The sequence below is a fragment of the Papaver somniferum genome, chromosome 11 (genome assembly GCF_003573695.1).
Source record: "Papaver somniferum cultivar HN1 chromosome 11, ASM357369v1, whole genome shotgun sequence".
Taxonomy (NCBI): domain Eukaryota; kingdom Viridiplantae; phylum Streptophyta; class Magnoliopsida; order Ranunculales; family Papaveraceae; genus Papaver; species Papaver somniferum.
The window spans coordinates 26,957,810-26,977,042 of record NC_039368.1 but is presented as its reverse complement, the minus strand read 5'-3'; the positions used below and the strand labels follow the sequence as shown (position 1 = coordinate 26,977,042).

The following is a 19,233-nucleotide window of genomic DNA, read 5'->3' as shown; positions in this document are numbered from 1 at the left end:
TACGCAATTATATTTGTTTTTATTATAATTTAAAGTAAATTACACAAACGTTATCTGTAATTACTTGATAGCAATCCATAAAATTTGGTTAAGCCTGAACCTATTATCAAGTAATCACACTTTTGTTGTTGTATTGTCTCGATCTTGTACCCATAGTCAATCACACAAGTTATCTTGTTGTCGTACTGTCTCAATCTCATATCCATACACGATCACACTAAGTGTGAACCGATTCGTTGTATTGTATCGACTCAGTCCATAGACAATCACTTTTGGTAAGAGGACTTATAGGTGGGAAAGTTTTAGATTGAGGTATATTTGGGTACGCTCGTCTTTTCAATTGGTATCAGAACATACAAACACGAAAAGATATAACAATCTGTGTTTGGTGCGATCCAACCTATAAGAATTGAATCTATGTCTGATTCAGTTAACGTTTTTCAAGAGTATGAATACTCAAAAGTTGATGATGTTACCACTTCATTGACTCATGATCCAGGAGTTACGAAGATCAAGAGTACATCTGAGTCTTTTTCTGATGGAAAAGAAGATGCTGATAATGAGTTGGTAAAACTCCTAAAGCCTATAAAATCTCTGTCTATAAAAATACTAATATTAAATACAGAATCAAATCTTCTTAAGAATGAGATCAGAGATAAAGACATTCAACTAAATATTCTATCCAAAGAGAACATGGATCTCACTGTCAAATTAGAAGCTCTTGGTAAATCTCTTGCTCAAGATCAAGAGACTCATCCTATGACCCTGACTAATGATTCTGTTATAATTTCTTCTGATGAAGAAACCAAAGGTCCTTGCTCGACTTTGAGATTGTGATGACAAAACTTGCTTGATCACATCTGAAACAGATCATGATGATGGTAGTTTTCCTAACTACATCAAGTCAGAAGAGGATGAGAAACCATCTTCTACATCTACTGATGATCAGACGAAATCTTGTCCAAAGGAAACTTTGAACCGATTCCGTGAACGTGATCTTAAGGAATACAACTTTCAGACACTTGACAAGAAACTTATACTTCTTCAAAATACGGTGGTAAAAATATTGAAAGAAGTTTCTTGTCTTAAAAAACTGAAAGATCATTCCTCAGTAGAAAGATAAAATTTACCATATTTCGGTAAAATCAACTCAAAAGAATCAGCAATACGAGTTGATAATCGATTCTAGAAAAAGGTTCCTCCTCACCCATATTTAAATAGTTCTTTTTTTTCTTTTTTTTTAAACAAAAAACAACTTTATTAAAAATCAGAGATCAAAAATACAAGACCAAACAGGGCCCATTATCAAAGAAGAAAAACAAAAAAATCTCAACACACAGAACTAAGAGTGCAAAGACACATCATTACTCAAATCTATAATATGGCATATCTGGGAATTCCATTTGAGAAAGGGAAGAAGGTCTCTCTCTGAAATTTTGGATAATACCCTTTGGAAGATGCATACCCTTTTTAACAAAGTGATCAGCTGAAAAGTTTGCTTCCCTGTAAGCATGTCTGACAGATATACTGTGTAGTCCACTTATAACTCTCTGCCATCTAGCCATCAAAAACCATGGTATCTTCTTGTTCAATAAAGTTGTGGCACAAGCCTTAGAATCAGTTTGCGGAATGATCTTAAAATTTTGATTTTCCAGAGCCCATTCAAGAGCTCTTATACTGGCTATAAATTCTGCAATATAATTAGCTAGTACTCCCAAACCACCTGATTCAGCATAAACAAAGTTACCAATATGATTTCTGACAACAAATCCATAACCAGCCTTCCCTGGATTACCTCTAGAAGCACCATCACAACACAAAATAGTTTCATCCATGTTAAGTAAATAAAAGAAGACTTCAATGACTCTCAGTCTCTGGAATTTGCTGTACTGTATTTGAAAGTGACCGAGACCTGGTCTTCATATGGAGAGCCCCATCTATAGCCTTTCAATCTTCTTGTGCACTCTTGAACAGTCTTTGAAATTCTGATTTTTAATTTTGTGTATATTAGGCTTCTCATCTTCAAAACAGATTTTATAACTTAAGAACCAAAGTTCTGCCATCAGAGTGTAAGAAAAAATGTACCATAACTCTTTTACCATAGGGCTGGTGGACTTACACCTTTTAAGAACTTCTTCAAAGGATAAAGGATGAAGAAAATGGATAATACCTCCCAGCCAATTCCAAAGTTGTCTACTAAAGCTGCAGTTCCACATAATATGATTTAAGGAATCCATATCATTATGACAGATGTAACATCTTGAAGCTATATTGAAACCTTTTTTTGTCAAGTTCTCATCAATTGCACGAGCTTCCCTTGTAATTTTCCATATATTAGCTGAAGTAGAAGGAAAAACTGCATGATTCCATATTTTTTTATACCAGTGTAGGTTTGGCAGAGGATTCTTGATATTCTTCATTGCATCAGCAATAGAAAAAATGCCAGTATGATTGCTGCTCCAGACTAAAGTATCTGCACCAGTTCCAATAACAGGTAATTGCTCAATTTGGAAAAGTTGGAGAAGATCTTCAGGGATTCTCCATTGACCATTCATAATAAGCCTACTAACTTTTAAATTTGTATATTGAGTCATAAGGGAATGGTTTGGAAACATTGTACTTAAAGACTATTCAAAAATCCATTTATCATTCCAAAAAGAAATTTGAGAACCATCTCCAACAGCCCATCTAGTAAGACTTTTGAAACTTGGAATTATCCACTTAATTCCATGCCAAATCGAAGATCTTTTATAGTAAGTGATTCAGCTGCCATTTTTATCAGTGTATTTAGCTAAGAAGAAAAGAGCCCATTCTTCCTTAGATTGAAGCATATTCCTAAGGAATTTCATTAATAAAGATCTGTTAAAATCTTCAAGTCTCCTTATTCCTAGACTACCTTCTTCAAGAGGAGAACAGACTTTATTCCACTTTAAAGTCACACATTTTTTCTCTTCATTATTACCTGACCATAGATAGTTCCTTATAATTCTTTCACAAGCTTTAATCACCTTCTTAGGCCATTTGTAGATAGACATATTATACACTGGAATACTACAAAGGACAGACTTAACCAAAATAAGTCTATCTTGAAAGCTTAACAGTTTACCACTCCAAGAAGACAATCTATGTTGCATATATTCCACTAAGTGCCATAAATGAGTGGATTTAAACTTCCCTTGAACCAAATTAACCCCTAGATATTTATCAGGGAACTGAGAGATATCCATATGAAAAAAATGAGCAATTTGTCTTTGCCTCACAGAAGAAGTCCTCCCCCCTCCCCCACCTCCTCCTCCCTCCCTCCCCCCCTCCCCCAAAAATAAAAACATCTACTTTTAGAAGTATTGATAATTTGACCAGTTGCAGCTTGATATTCCATTAAGAGATTTCTGAGATTAGTTATACTCCTCATATTTCTATTGCAGAATAAGAATATATCATCAGCAAAGAATAAGTGTGTAGGGTGTATACCATTTCTAATTATCATAGGCTGAATTTTCTTATCAATTACCAATTTTTGAATATTCCTACTTAAAATATCTTCAGCTATAATAAAAAGAATAGGTGAAAGAGGATCACCTTGTTTAAGCCCTCTGCCAACTCCAAAAAAACCAATAGGACCACCATTGAGAAGTATAGAAATTTTAGTAGTCTTGAGCAGAACCATAATCCAATCACAGAATTTGCCAGAGAATCCAAAACTGGATAGAGCTTTATAAAGAAAATCCCAACTCATAGTGTCATAAGCTTGAGAAATGTCCAATTTTAGCCCCAAATTACCACCTCTTCTTTTGACAGACAATTCATTGACAAGCTCAGAAGCAAGAAGCACCTGTTCATGTATGTTTCTATTTTTAATAAATGCACATTGCTGAGGGGAGACAATCTTTGGAAGGAATTTACTAATCCTCATGGTAATAATTTTGGTGATTATTTTAAAGCAGAAGTTGCTAAGGCCAATAGGTCTAAATTGCTTTGCATTATTAGCACCTTCCACTTTAGGAATCAAAGTCAGGAAATTAGAATTCAAACCACTAGGTATGATAATGTGTTGCCAACTGGATTACAGCAATGAGATCATTTTTAATTACCTTCCAAGCAAATCTGTAAAAAGAGCCAGTGAATCCATCTGGACCAGGAGTACCATCTGGGTTTAAATCAAAAGTAGCATTCTTTATGTCATCTTCAGTGGGAAAGTTTTCTAAGAAGGAGTTATCTTCATCATTAATAACTTTTGGAACAGCTTCAAAGAAGGAATCACTTACAGTGATATCTATGAGCAAATTTAATGCTAAAGTAATGAATGAACATTTGAAATACCATCATGATCAATGATAATGTTACCTGATGAGTCTTCAATTTCAGAAATGGAATTTTGAGTTTGTCTTAGCTTTATCCTTATATGGAAGAATTTAGAATTAACATCACCATCTTGAATCCAGTTGATTCTAGCTTTCTCTCTTATGAAAGTGTTATAATTTTGAGCAGCAAGATCACATTTCCCTATAGCAGTAACCAAATTGTTCAAAAGGTTAATATTATAAGGATCATTATCTGATTTCAAAGTTTCTTCTAACACCTTTTCTTCAGCTTTCCTGAGAGTTTCTTTAACATCCCCAAAGACCTCCCAGTTCCACACTTTTAAGAACTTCTTTAGTCTTTTCAACTTATTCATGAAAATATAAATGGGATTACCATAAATTTCTTCATTCCAGGAAATCTTGGATAACTTGAATAAAATCAGGAAAATTCAGCCACATTTTCTTAAATCTAAAAAGAGAGTTTAAAGCTTTAGGGATGATAGCATCTGAACCAATAATAGGGCCATGGTCAGATATTCCTCTTGTTCCAAACTTATAACTCCAGCCATTAAATTTCTCTAACCATTTTAAGTTAAAAAGGGCTCTATCAAGATTACAAAGGATTCTTTTGTTCCCAACTCTACCATTGCACCAAGAGAATTCCATACCACTTTTAGGATCTTGAATTAGATCACAGAAATCCACAAAATCTTGAAATTCATTCATTGCAGATATATTGGGTTGTCTACCACCTCTTTTTCATCAACAGACAATAAAGTATTAAAATCCCCTAAAATTAACTAAGGTTTATTCATGAGACTAATATCACACATATCTTGACATAATTCTATTTTGTTAATTGAAGAGCAACTTGCATGAACACCGGTAACCAGAACTTCACCAATTTTTCTACTGTAATACTTTGACTAGTAACTTTCATAATAGAAGGAGTACTTAAAGAACAATTCCAGAAAAGCCAAATGTTACCTTTAGAATTATCCTTTGAGTTGTGAATAATTTGATGATGCATACCTGGGAGCTTGAAATGAATTTTTTTTGTTTTAATTTTGGGTTCAACAATCCAAACCAAAGAAGGATTATTAGACTGAATTATACTTCTCAACTTATCTTGGGCCTTCTGTCTTAGAATGCCTCTAATATTCCAAAATATTGTCTTTATATAAAAGGAGGAGGTTGAGGAAAGATACTCCCCTTATCAATCATATGTTTAAGAGACTCCTTACTAGCTTTTCTAGTAGTAACTGCTGGTTTTAGAGGTGGCTTTTTCTTTGCAGTCTTACTAGAACTTACTTCATCAGATGATTGAGCACTTTTTGGAATAATAGTAATCTGTTGAGGAATAGTACCAAATTCAAGAGCATTTGAAGCACTAACTTTTTTTGATTTCACCATCTTCAGAGTCAGACATATCATTTTCATTTTCCTGTAATACTTCAAAAGGATTAATTGTAATGTTAATACCAGGAGACTGTTTAATACTTTCTAAAACTGGACTGATAGTATTCACTTCAGTTATATGCTCAACATTATTATCTCGAAAAGGCTTATCCAATTCCACATTGTTTTGAGTGGGAGGCTTAACAGAGTTACTTGGAGAAGTACCTTGATTGGTTTGCTGAGTAGCTTGTAATTTTTGAGAAGTATGATTCTGCTCAATCAAGATTTACCTCTCCATTGGAACAGAGCTGCCTTGTTGCTGAGTTGCTCTACATTCAGATGTTAAATGTCCAACTATCTTGCATTTGATACAAAATTTTGGGAGTTTTATAAGTATCAACCTTTGAGAGAAAGCACCAAATTTAGTAATGATCCAAAGTTTGTTAGGAATTGTTTTTGCAAGATCGATCTCAATCAATAATTTAGCATAATAACCACTTTGATATTGAAGTGTAGCATAGTCAACCTTAATAGGTGTTCCAATAGCTCTACTGATAGTAAATAGTGTAGCTTCATCCCAGTATTCCAGACTGAGACCATGAAATTGAACCCATACCATGGATTTTGATGTCCTCTGACTTTCAGGTCTGAATTTTGGACTCCAATTCCTTACTCTAATAATTTGATCATGAACCTCCCAAGTACCAGAAGTAATATAGTTCTTATCTTCAATATTTGATAATCTGATAGTGAAAAAACCTTTACCCAGTGGAATAAGTTGGTATTTATCCTTCAACTTCCATTGATTTCTCAAACTAGTAGAAGCATCTGAAAATTTAAGATGGACAAAATTTAGACGACCAATTAAAGAAAACTTCTAAGCATCATATCTCGAATCATCCATATCTGCTACCAGATTAACTGATGGATGAATCTCAGGAGTTTTTGAAAGATCTACAATTAAAGGATTCATTTTAGACCTAGAAAATTTTTACCAAACAAATAAAAGAACGACACCAAAAACCAGATAATAACTAAAAATGGAAGAAATAGAAATTGAAACACCAATCATTAGAGAAACTGTAATGAAAACACCTGATTTTAATGGATTGTTGACTTCAGGAAGGAAGATTTTCCGAAGGAAGAGAACCGAGTTGGTCACTCGAGTTGCAAAGCGTGACTCGCTCGAGTTTTTCAGAGCTACTCAATTTAAATAGTTCTTGTTTTGATGAATAACGACTCCAAAAGAAAAGAAAAGAGAAAATCTCAGCGAAAGGAAACAATCAGAAATTTTCGACAATTGTTTCAAACAATTATGTTGATGTGCAGCATAAGAAAATTTTTAGAATGAGAAAATCTTATGAAAATCTCATTGACATAATTAAGAGAGATTTATCCATCTCTGAAAATCCTCATGTCAGTATAGTTTCTCCTAATGATCATATCGTTAGATCAAGGAAGGATCACCTTCTTGGGAGAAAATATTTTGGGCAGAAATTCCCAAAGAGAAACATGAACTATGTTTCTGATACTTGATGTTAGCTAGAAAAATCTTACTCTGATACAACCTAGTTGTATGGAGATTCTGCACTCTCATCCTAATTCGTGCTCATAATTTTAGGATGGGAATCACATAAAACGAGAGCACAATTTTTTGTTTGTGTCTTTTTATCAGAAAAATCTGAGGCAATTTATGGGTAGCTGCGAATACATGTTTGTCTAAGAAGTGTTCATGTTTAACATGATCTTCCAAAATAGGTTTTATTTGAAATTTTCGAATTTTAATAAACCTTCCAGCATGAGAAGTTCGGACAAAGGAAACAAAATAGATTTTGTGTATATTTTCAGTATTCCACAAGTTTTATTCGGTCCGAAATTTGTTTATTCTTAAGAGAAACAATCTCTTGATTGTATTAATAAACATTGATTAATCCCATTTAAATAACCGAGCATGCCTCCAATAGCTCGCAGTGTTACAAAGGCTAATAAAGAGGAAGCTCAAAAGGTTAAGGATTGTCAAGGAATCAAGACAGAGAGGAAGAAGAAAAACATATCAAAAATCATGTTTGATTATGACTCCAATAGTTCGAATGGATCTCAAGATGAGTCATGTCTTTTGGCTCACAACTTTCAAGATCCAACAGAAATCAAGTGGATACGTTCTAATAGTATGATTAACTATATCCAAGGTTTTGAAGAACTAAGAACCAATCTCATAATGACGGTTCGACATCAAGATTGGCACAAAGACAGAATCAATGAAATAAAAGTTGTTCTTGCTGAACTTAAGGTTCTAGTTGAAGAACTTGATAAACAGGAAGTGGTTGCGTACAAATCTCTTGAAACTTGCTTCAAAAGTTTGAGTACTGATGAAACCTCGGTAAACAATAAGAGCACCACTAGAGATTAATCCATATACTTAATCCAGGAAAATAGATATCAGTTTTTTATTCCTTTCAATAATTGTATAAGGTCTATTTTGAATAAAACTATCTATTATTATGAATAAAATTATTATTTTATAATTTTTCTTGTGATAGTTTATCGATTACATAGCCTGTGCTTGAATGCTTTATATTTTTGTTATGTGTTTATGGGATGTTTGATTTCGGTTTTCATAACCTTAATATCGGATCTCATATGGTGTGAACCCTTATGGTTTGTGTGACTTTTTGATTTAGCGGGATTGAGTTCTAGCCCATGTTGGTAGGCTTTATCAAAAGATCATAAGGTGTTCCGATTAAAACTCATATGTGAAAAAGTCACAATATGTTGAATCGTTTTTCATTTAGCATAAAAGCATATGTGTTTCGGGTTTTCAACTTTTGCCTTGCATTAGTTAAAACCGATTCAACCTTTCTCTGGTAAAGGTTGCTCTTTGTTGTTGTTCTTTGTTCTTGCGAGAAGATGAAAACACAATAAGGGAGAGTACTAACATGAACTTGCGCTAAATGATGTATCTTTCTGGGGAGACGAGGATGCGGAATTTGAGGTAACGAATTTGTTAGTTAATCATTTTCCTGTTTAAGAAAAGCCTGATTTTATTGCATATATTTTGCTTTTGCCTAATAAAATTTCGGTGCAATTAATATTATTCCATTATGTGTGTATGGATGTGTGTGTGTGATTCAATTGTTTCCGGTTGAGAAAAACTATTGTTATCCTTCTTTATTGTTTGGTATCAATTGTTTAGGCTTAACGAAATAATGTCTATGTTTGTTTCAATTGCTTCCGGTTAAGAAAAATAATTATGCAAGTTGATTTATTTGGTTTGTATGAATTATTTATGGCTTAAAAAAATTCGGGATCATTTGTTTAGTCCAATTCGATTCCGAATAAGAAAACTAAGTTAATTATGACCTTAGTTAGACTTATCAAAGTGAAGGATTCGGTTATTCAAGTCTAATCGAATGCCTTAACAAGAAATACTAGTTAACTAACCTAGTACTTGTCTTGTTTAAAAGTGAACTGTCTAAGTTATTGTTCGAATAATTAGAGCCTGGTGAGAAAAATAAAGTTAATTCTGATCTTTATTTTGGTCTTATCAAACAAGAGATTGTATATTTGCAATCGGTTTAGAAAAAAGAACTAACGGGATTAGTCAATTTTTTAAACTATTAGGGAAAATTGCTTCGGACAATTGTTTCCTTGATAACATATTAAAACCAAATTACTTGTAGTTTCGGTTTTGATATTGGTTATCTAAAATGGTATGTGAAACCTTCGTGCTTAAATCTTATAGGTTGTACAAGTCTTTTAGATTTGTAAGATCCTTTCGGTTTGTCCTTTATTTGCTCGAATCTTTATCATTTTGTGACAAAAGGGAGAGAAACATATCATATGATGATTGTGGTTATTTGAACTACAAGCGGAAATAACAAAGATGTGATGATTGAAAATCTAACTATCTCAACTTTAGGGGGAGTATTAGCTTTGTTATTATAATGTCAACAACGACATTTAAGGATTGAATTTATGCAGGTTATTGTATTGTTGAAACTTGGAATCAAGCGTATGTATAATGAATTCTTGTAATTTGTTTATCCATATGATGTAAGAGTTTTGTCACTAAAATTGACAAAGGGGGAGATTGCTAGAGCATTGCTCGGTTGAACCCACCAAGTGTTGGTATGTCAAGGTTGGTTATCATATTTTAGTGAACGAAAACTCATTTAAAGAGTCGCTTGATTATGTCCTAGAGTCAACTTCGTATAGGTTAAAATAGAAAGTTATTATGATATGAGACATACAAGTATTACTCGAAGACTTGAAGAATGTGAATATGTAAAGAGCTACATCGACGACATCATCCTTCCTCTTGAGGTTAGTAATGTTTTGACTAGAACAGTTTCATTCCTAACGTATCTTTCAAGTCCTGCTATATTGAAAACATAACTGCAAAGCTGTGAATGATTATACTCTAGTAGATATACATGGTATTAAAGAATTACAATACGAAGTATAATGCTTATCTTTTTAACATCGTATATAAGATATCGACATAATCGTATGAATGCTATTGTGATTATGTGTATGGGTATGGGTGAAGATTTCATCTTAGGAAACAATGGTTACATTCGTTTAAAGGAAGTACATTCATAAACTTGTTTTGTGAATAGAAAGGGAAATCGCTAGGCTTATTGGTATTGTTATTCAATGAATATCTTTGGATTACCAATATGCGTGATTAGTACAACCGATCATAATTTATTGTGTATCTTGGTAAAACTATTCACAGTGCCTGACTTATGTATTGGTATGACTTTTATTAGTGCAACCGATCCTAAGTAATCACCTAAGATAGTATGATCGATATTTGTAATTGGCGTGACCGATCCTAGTAATTGGTGTAGCCGATCCTAGTAATTGGTGTGACCGATCAAGAGTGTGTAATCGATCCTTGTAATTGGTATAACTGGTCCTGGTAATTGGTGTAACCGATCCTGGTAACTGGTGCGACCGATCACAAGTATTACCATGAATATATGGTAATTGGTCCTGGTAATTGATATAACCGATCTTGGTAACTGATGTAACCGGTCCCAGTAACCATATGGAGGTAGAACCGATCCTTGTGTTTGGTGGAACCATAAACCCATGATTAGTGATTTGATAATTAATATTTGATTAATCACATATAGTTCTTAGAAATCAGATGAACCAATTCTAAACTTTGTTTGGAAGTGTGGTAAATCGGTTCCAAGATCGTAAATATGAAAAAGGATTTACAAAGATAAAGATGTCGACATACTTTGAACATGTTGAATTATGACCTTAGTTATTTGGTTTGTATGAATTATTTATGGCTTAAAAAAATTCGGGATCATTTGTTTAGTCCAATTCGATTCCGAATAAGAAAATAAAGATCAGAATTAACTTTGTAAGATCCTTTCGGTTTGTCCTTTATTTGCTCGAATCTTTATCATTTTGTGACAAAAGGGAGAGAAACATATCATATGATGATTGTGGTTATTTGAACTACAAGCGGAAATAACAAAGATGTGATGATTGAAAATCTAACTATCTCAACTTTAGGGGGAGTATTAGCTTTGTTATTATAATGTCAACAACGACATTTAAGGATTGAATTTATGCAGGTTATTGTATTGTTGAAACTTGGAATCAAGCGTATGTATAATGAATTCTTGTAATTTGTTTATCCATATGATGTAAGAGTTTTGTCACTAAAATTGACAAAGGGGGAGATTGCTAGAGCATTGCTCGGTTGAACCCACCAAGTGTTGGTATGTCAAGGTTGGTTATCATATTTTAGTGAACGAAAACTCATTTAAAGAGTCGCTTGATTATGTCCTAGAGTCAACTTCGTATAGGTTAAAATAGAAAGTTATTATGATATGAGACATACAAGTATTACTCGAAGACTTGAAGAATGTGAATATGTAAAGAGCTACATCGACGACATCATCCTTCCTCTTGAGGTTAGTAATGTTTTGACTAGAACAGTTTCATTCCTAACGTATCTTTCAAGTCCTGCTATATTGAAAACATAACTGCAAAGCTGTGAATGATTATACTCTAGTAGATATACATGGTATTAAAGAATTACAATACGAAGTATAATGCTTATCTTTTTAACATCGTATATAAGATATCGACATAATCGTATGAATGCTATTGTGATTATGTGTATGGGTATGGGTGAAGATTTCATCTTAGGAAATAATGGTTACATTCGTTTAAAGGAAGTACATTCATAAACTTGTTTTGTGAATAGAAAGGGAAATCGCTAGGCTTATTGGTATTGTTATTCAATGAATATCTTTGGATTACCAATATGCGTGATTAGTACAACCGATCATAATTTATTGTGTATCTTGGTAAAACTATTCACAGTGCCTGACTTATGTATTGGTATGACTTTTATTAGTGCAACCGATCCTAAGTAATCACCTAAGATAGTATGATCGATATTTGTAATTGGCGTGACCGATCCTAGTAATTGGTGTAGCCGATCCTAGTAATTGGTGTGACCGATCAAGAGTGTGTAATCGATCCTTGTAATTGGTATAACTGGTCCTGGTAATTGGTGTAACCGATCCTGGTAACTGGTGCGACCGATCACAAGTATTACCATGAATATATGGTAATTGGTCCTGGTAATTGATATAACCGATCTTGGTAACTGATGTAACCGGTCCCAGTAACCATATGGAGGTAGAACCGATCCTTGTGTTTGGTGGAACCATAAACCCATGATTAGTGATTTGATAATTAATATTTGATTAATCACATATAGTTCTTAGAAATCAGATGAACCAATTCTAAACTTTGTTTGGAAGTGTGGTAAATCGGTTCCAAGATCGTAAATATGAAAAAGGATTTACAAAGATAAAGATGTCGACATACTTTGAACATGTGAAGTAATTCTTATCTTTTATTATTCAAAGATATTAATTAATAACTAAAGGAGAATCCCGGACCGAAATAAATTGAAATTCTTTTAACTAAGTTTTTTAGTTTTATATGCTTTTAATTACCAGCAATTAAATGAATATCTCTGGAAAATAAAAATTGGTAATGTGCATTTACTAATTGGAGATTTTCTAGTGAGATTTCGGTAAATATTTGGACAAAGCATTTCCAGGAATTATGAAAACCGATTTGGGCATTTATTGCATATCTTGAGTCAGTTTTGGAAATTCCTTGGTGTCCAAACTTCCTTGGTCTATAAATACCTAAGTTTTCATTTCGAGAAAACTAATCCTCAGAGCCAGCAAAACTACCAAGTTGTGTTGATACGGGTGGAGTCGTCTATCCGAGAGGAAAGTACCCTAATTAGGCGAAATCTCTTGCGACCGCTCATTTTAAAGACTTCTTTGGGATTGAGAAGTTATACGAGTACCGTTGGTGGGAAACTAGATAATTGTGGTATTATTAGTATTCGATTTGATTTGATTGACTAACGGTTGTTGAACTTTGATTGCACATAGTTTATTGATGCTTGAAAATCTTCTCTTCTGATATAAGATTCACTCAAACTAGATCGAAGTTTCGACGGGATCTTTAGAACTGTTTTTAGATCTAAAGACGTCTTTTGATAATCCATTGTTAACAGACTCCGTTCTGTGCGTGATTGATCACAAGAGATTTAAGTTGTGGTGTGCAGGTGTTTATTGAAGATCTAAGAAGATTTCTTATTGGGTTCATAATCTTTGGTGTGCACAGAATTTGATCGGCTGGGATCCAACTATAATCGGTTTTTCTTTGATAGAATTGATCGATTAGTTGCGTAGATCGGCATCAGTATATAGGATCTTGGTGGATCCTATTATTGATTGTATAGTCTAAACACGACTGCTTTGGTAGTTGTTAATTAGATAGATCTAGAACCCGACAAAGGAGTTTATTGGTTAAACGGAAGAGCCTTTGTCAAACTCATATCACTTTGTTTGAAAAGATTTGTTACCGAACAGATTTGTTGTTCCTATATTGTTTGGAATACGTACCAAAGGAATTGTTCCAGCGCGTACACTTATCGAATGTCGGAAGCGCGGGGATACTGAAGAAACTAGGTGAAGTATAGGTTTAGTTGCTTGGTCTCAACTATACGAATTTGGTTTAGATTTTGTATAGAGGCTTAATTCTGAGAGTATTCAATTCTGGACTAGGTCCCGGGGTTTTTCTGCATTTGCGGTTTTCTCGTTAACAAAATCTTGATGTGTCATTTAATTTTGTTTTCCTCAATTATAATTGTTTTTATTATAATTTAAAGTAAATTACACAAACGTTAATTCTGTAATTACTTGATAGCAATCCTATAGAGTTTGGTTAAGTCCGAACCTATTATCAAGTAATCATACTTTCGTTGGTGTATTGTCTCGATCTTGTATCCATAGTCAATCACACAAATTATCTTGTTGTCGTATTGTCTCGATCTTGTATCCATAGACGGTCACACGAATTGTGAACCAATTCGTTGTATTGTCTCGACTCAGTCCATAGACAATCACTTTCGGTAAGAGGACTTATATGCGGAAAAGTTTTAGATTGAGGTATATTTGGGTACCTTCGTCTTTTCACTTTTGCTATTCCCACGGAAGGTACGATGCACCAGTAATGGAAACTAGAGTTTTTAAAGAAAAGGTCCATCCGAGACAAGGGAGATTTTGTCTCAGCTAGGATTACAATGTCAGGGTTGTAATATTGGCAAATGTAATCGAAATGGTCTTTAGTAAGCGGGGTGCCAAAACCCTGAACGTTCCAAGATAACAACTTCATAATGAAAAATTGTGCAGGTTATTTCTAACATCTAGGGGACACGGGGAAGACAAGAAAGAGACTATACACAATTTCTAGAAAAAAAACGGGAGAAATGGGATAACAATTGCAATACAGTTGTGGAAAGAAAAGAAGAAAAAAGAATAGATTAATATTGAAGGAGCAGGAAAAGAAAGCTTAATAATGCAAAGACCGGAAATTTTAAAAGATCAGAATGCACCTTATATGATAGTGCATGAGGGAAAAGGATAAGACTAATTCAAATTCTTAAAGGTCTTAAATCAAAAGATGTTTCGGTTCAGAAAGAGCAATCAAATCAAAGTTGCAACCATGGTGATACTAGAAACCCAGCTAACTAGCTACAACACAAAGGAATTTTGTATCGGTGTTTGAAACAGAAATCAGGCATAATACTAGAGATGCACAACACAGCCGGATGAAATGAAGACCAAATTCAGAGTTTATAGGTGCAGAAAGGGCAATCAAATCAAAGAAAAGAACCAAAAAATTAGGGATAACCAGATTGTAAAGAACCTAGGATGAAATGGGATAAAAACGATGAGATTAAAAAGACTAGGAATTACTGGCTAGTCCAGGAATGAGGGAATTGTTAGTGGCTAGTCCACTCCCAGAATTTATTTATCCTTTGGTCCAAAAACATGTTTTGGACCAGAAACTTTATCCCCTAATTCATCCACGTGCGGTTTACACAAGACAAATTTTCAAATATTCCCAACATACCCTTCTGCAACTTAAAGTGAAGAACAGAAAACCAAATCAGTTTCTTTCCTCTTTTTTTCTTCTCAGATCGGTTTCTCTCAATTTCTGGTACTGTTTTTCAATCATCTTCATCTGAGCTTCGAATTAGGTTCTTCTGAGTTTCGAATTAGGTCATCTGAGCTTCGAACCAAGGTATTTATCCTTTCAATCATCCTCTTCTGCTGTTGTTCTAGAAATCTTGATGAATAATTAGGTTTATTCTGATCCGATTTCTATCATGATAATTGTATATGATGTACATTGTTATGTTTTTATGATTTCTGTTTTATGATGATTTACAATGTCAATTCAGTTTCGAAGTAGTTTTCGTGATTTTTGTGTGTTTCAATTAGGTATTTGAGCTTCGAATTAGGTTTATCTCAGATTCGAACAAGGTATGATTTCTTTTTATGATTTCTGTTCTATTTTTTGTAATATGATTTTTTGTATTTTCTACGTTTTTATGCTTCCGTTCTGTTTAGTTTTCATTAGACAGATCTTGTAGGATGTATTACCAATACGTACTGCATATAGCGTTCTATTTTTTCATTCTGCAGTAGATGCCAATACATATGAATATGAGTCAGTACATGTCAATACGTCCTGCATATAGCATGCTCTTTTTTCATCCTGCAGTAGATCCCAATACATATCAATATGAGTCAGTACATGTCAATACGTACTGCTTATAGCATGTCAATACAAAGACTCTTTTTGTTTCATCTCAGTATATGTCATTTTTTACAGGGTTAACATGTCTGACGTTGCTCCCAAACCAGACTTCTCCATCTATTCTCATGTATACCATAAGCAATATCATTTTGCATATGAGGTTACATCGTTTTCAACTTTAGAGGATTTGAAATTTTGCATCTGTAATATGTGGAGCTGGTTGACTCCATCGACTATTCTGGTTAACTATTTCCAGAATCAAGCGATAGTTCATATTCTTGCCGATGTAACACTCCAGGGAATCTCTGCATTACATTCTTCAAAGCAATCAGCTTTCTTTGATTTGCACGTGGATGTAATTTCAAATGGCGCATCTAGGCGTATGGAAGTTGACAGTAATGCAGACCTAGTTGTCAGTGCAAAGAATATTTATTTGAAAGAAGGTAAAGAAGCCCCAAGAGTGTTTTTTTCAGATGGTTGGGATAAGATTTTTGATGATACAGATCAATTATTCTATGGTGGTGTTGATGCTGTACGTATAGCATGCCAAAAATACTGCATGAGAACTGGATATGAGGTAATTAAGAAGAAGAATGACCTTGAGAGATTCACCGCCGTATGTAGTGTGAAAGGTTGTTCATGGAAGCTTCACGCAACTGCCATTGGTAGTTCTATTGATGTTTTTAAGATAAAGGAATATGTGGGAAGGCACACCTGTGGCGGTGGTTATATGTTGAAGAATCCAAGAGTTACAAAAAAACTCATGAACAGTCTAATTCATGAGATGGTCAGGCACAACCCTCGCATAACACCAACAGAGATCATAGATTATCTTAAAGTTGGTGTTGGCATTGAAATCCAGTATCACCACGCATATCATGCAATTGAGTTGTCGCATAAACATATTTTTGGTAATGATGTGAAGTCGTACACTGATCTTGCTTGGTGGGTGAATACTGTTAGGGAAACAAACCCTGGGTCATTTATTGATTTCGATTTCAATGATGCTACAAAAAGATTCAATAGACTTTTTGTTTGCTTTAGAGCTTGTACAGAGGGATATAAACTATGTCGTCCCATGATTTTCTGTGACTGTACATTTCTCACTGGAACTTTTAAAGGAGGTCTCATGGCAGCAACATGTCTTAATGGCAATTAAGGTAACTGGTTCTTTTTTTTTTGATATGTAGTGTCTGGTAGTTAGATCACTCATATTGACCTTACTTCACTATCTGACAATGAGTATTGACCATACTACATACTACATATTGACCTTACTGAGTATGAGATAAACCATACTGCATGTGAAAATGTAGTGTCAATCAGTTGCTTAACATGTTATTATGTAGTGTCAGGTTTTCACATATCAACAAAGAGGTAAACCAACTGCATGTCAATATGTAGTGTCAATATTAGTTGCTTAACATAACTAGTAATTCCTTTTTGCAGGATTTTATCCGCTTGCGTTTTCTTTAGTACCTGGTGAAGACAATATCAGCTGGGAATGGTTTTTCAAGAAACTGAAGGAGGCTTTGAATGATGATCGCCCAATCACTTTTATGACTGACCGAGATGAAGGGTTGGTTAAATATATTCCCAAAGAGTTCCATGATTCTCATTAAAGATATTGTTACTTCCATTTGAACAAAAACTTACCTATCGCAAAGTCTGACGAAAAGTATAAGGAAGTGACTGATGCTTTCCGAAAGGCGACATATGCTCTTTCTCCTGCAACATACGAGGAAGGTCTTCAAGAAATGGTTAATTTGGGAAGGCCTTGGGTTGCTGACTACTTCCGCAACATTCCAAAAGAAAAGTGGTCTAGTGCTTTCTTCAAGGGCTGTAGTTATGGTTACACTTCATCTAGCGTTGTTGAATCGTTCAATAGCTGGATTAACAAAGAGAAGAAATTACCTGCGTGTGCGTTCGTTGACTCGATCAGGTTTGTATCAGTTTCCTTAGTCACAGTACAAGCTTATATTAGTTTTATTTTTGTAACAGTATTAGCATATATGTTCTGTTAATCTACGTATATTTTTAGTATAACAGACTTGTTATCCCCTTGTCGTGTAGGATACGTATGATGGAAATGATGTCAGAACGTCGTGAAGAGAGTCTCTTGATGGACCCAGAACTGCTAACCCCTACGTATCAAGCCTTTCTTGAACTACACATCCAAATTGGCCGTCCCTGGAAAGTTAGCCAGTCAGATGCTAATCGTTATGAAGTGCATTCTCCAAGGTTAGCGTTTACCCCTAATCTCTATCATCTGAATGTTATTTACTTTCTCTTTCTTTTTTTTAAGTACCATGTTTCTGTGAGAACATATAAATATGTACTGTGTATATTAGGTGTACTGAAAAATAACACATGAATATGTACTGTGCAGATCTCATATGGTAGATCTAGAGAGAAAAACTTGTACTTGCCAACGATGGCGCGTTTATGGTTTTCCATGCTCGCACGCTACTGCAGCTATTACTAGATCTGTAGGAAGGATTCTTGATTACGTTGAAGATTATTTCAAAGTTACCACTTTTCGTAAGCTATATTCAATAGCTATTAGACCCGTTCCTAACCACGACAGGTATGTGTATTTAATCAGTACATTTTCATATTTTGCATAACAATATGTAATGGTAGATACCACTTACATATGTAATAGCAATTGAAACTGTCAACATAAACCTACTTACATATGGATGTTACATACTGATATGTAATGGTAGATACCACTACATTTTTTTATATTTGTTTTTCAGGAACAATATACCGTGTACATATTCATATGTAGTTGTGGTTCATTCCATTTATATGATACTGTTTTTTTCTCACAGGCCCGATGAGTATCACGTAGATGATATCGTTCTCCCAGCAGAAGTAATTAGGTCTCCACCAGGCAGGAAAAAGGGGAAACGTTTAAGTCTGCATTTGAGACTAGTAGAAAATCTGTCAAGTGTTCAAACTGTAATTTGAAGACTCATCACAACAAGGCAACATGCAATCTTATCCGACAGTATGAACTTTCTGAAGAATGATTTTGTGTCAGGTATGTATTTCAGTCAGATACATATTAATGTCTTAATTAAGTAAGTTTGATACAATACAATGTACTTTTAAGCAAGTAGTGTTCTGATTTCTCTTTTTCTTTTATCACAGGCTTGAACGTGCAGCAGAATGTTATATCGATGATGTTGCCAGATTCCTTTTCCACAATTCTTTCCTCTAGCCCTTGTTCTATTCTCTACCGTTTTTCTTTTTGATTTTGTCAGTACCAACTGAATTTGGTTAATAAGTATTTCATTTACAGTACATACATTACAAGTGTACTGAAAATACTGTTTTTGTTGTTTCTTAGAACATC

General features: G+C 34.2%; 2 protein-coding genes across 2 annotated transcripts; both read right to left on the bottom strand.

Moving 5' to 3' along the window:
* Window positions 1-1,364: 1,364 nt before the first annotated feature.
* On the bottom strand, window positions 1,365-1,835 carry LOC113324243. The gene has a single exon (XM_026572563.1). The coding sequence runs from the start codon at window positions 1,833-1,835 to the stop codon at window positions 1,365-1,367; it is 471 nt and encodes a 156-aa protein (XP_026428348.1).
* Window positions 1,836-4,706: 2,871 nt separating this feature from the next.
* Window positions 4,707-5,027, bottom strand: LOC113324242. Its single transcript, XM_026572562.1, has one exon. The coding sequence runs from the start codon at window positions 5,025-5,027 to the stop codon at window positions 4,707-4,709; it is 321 nt and encodes a 106-aa protein (XP_026428347.1).
* Between the last annotated feature and the right edge of the window lie 14,206 nt (window positions 5,028-19,233).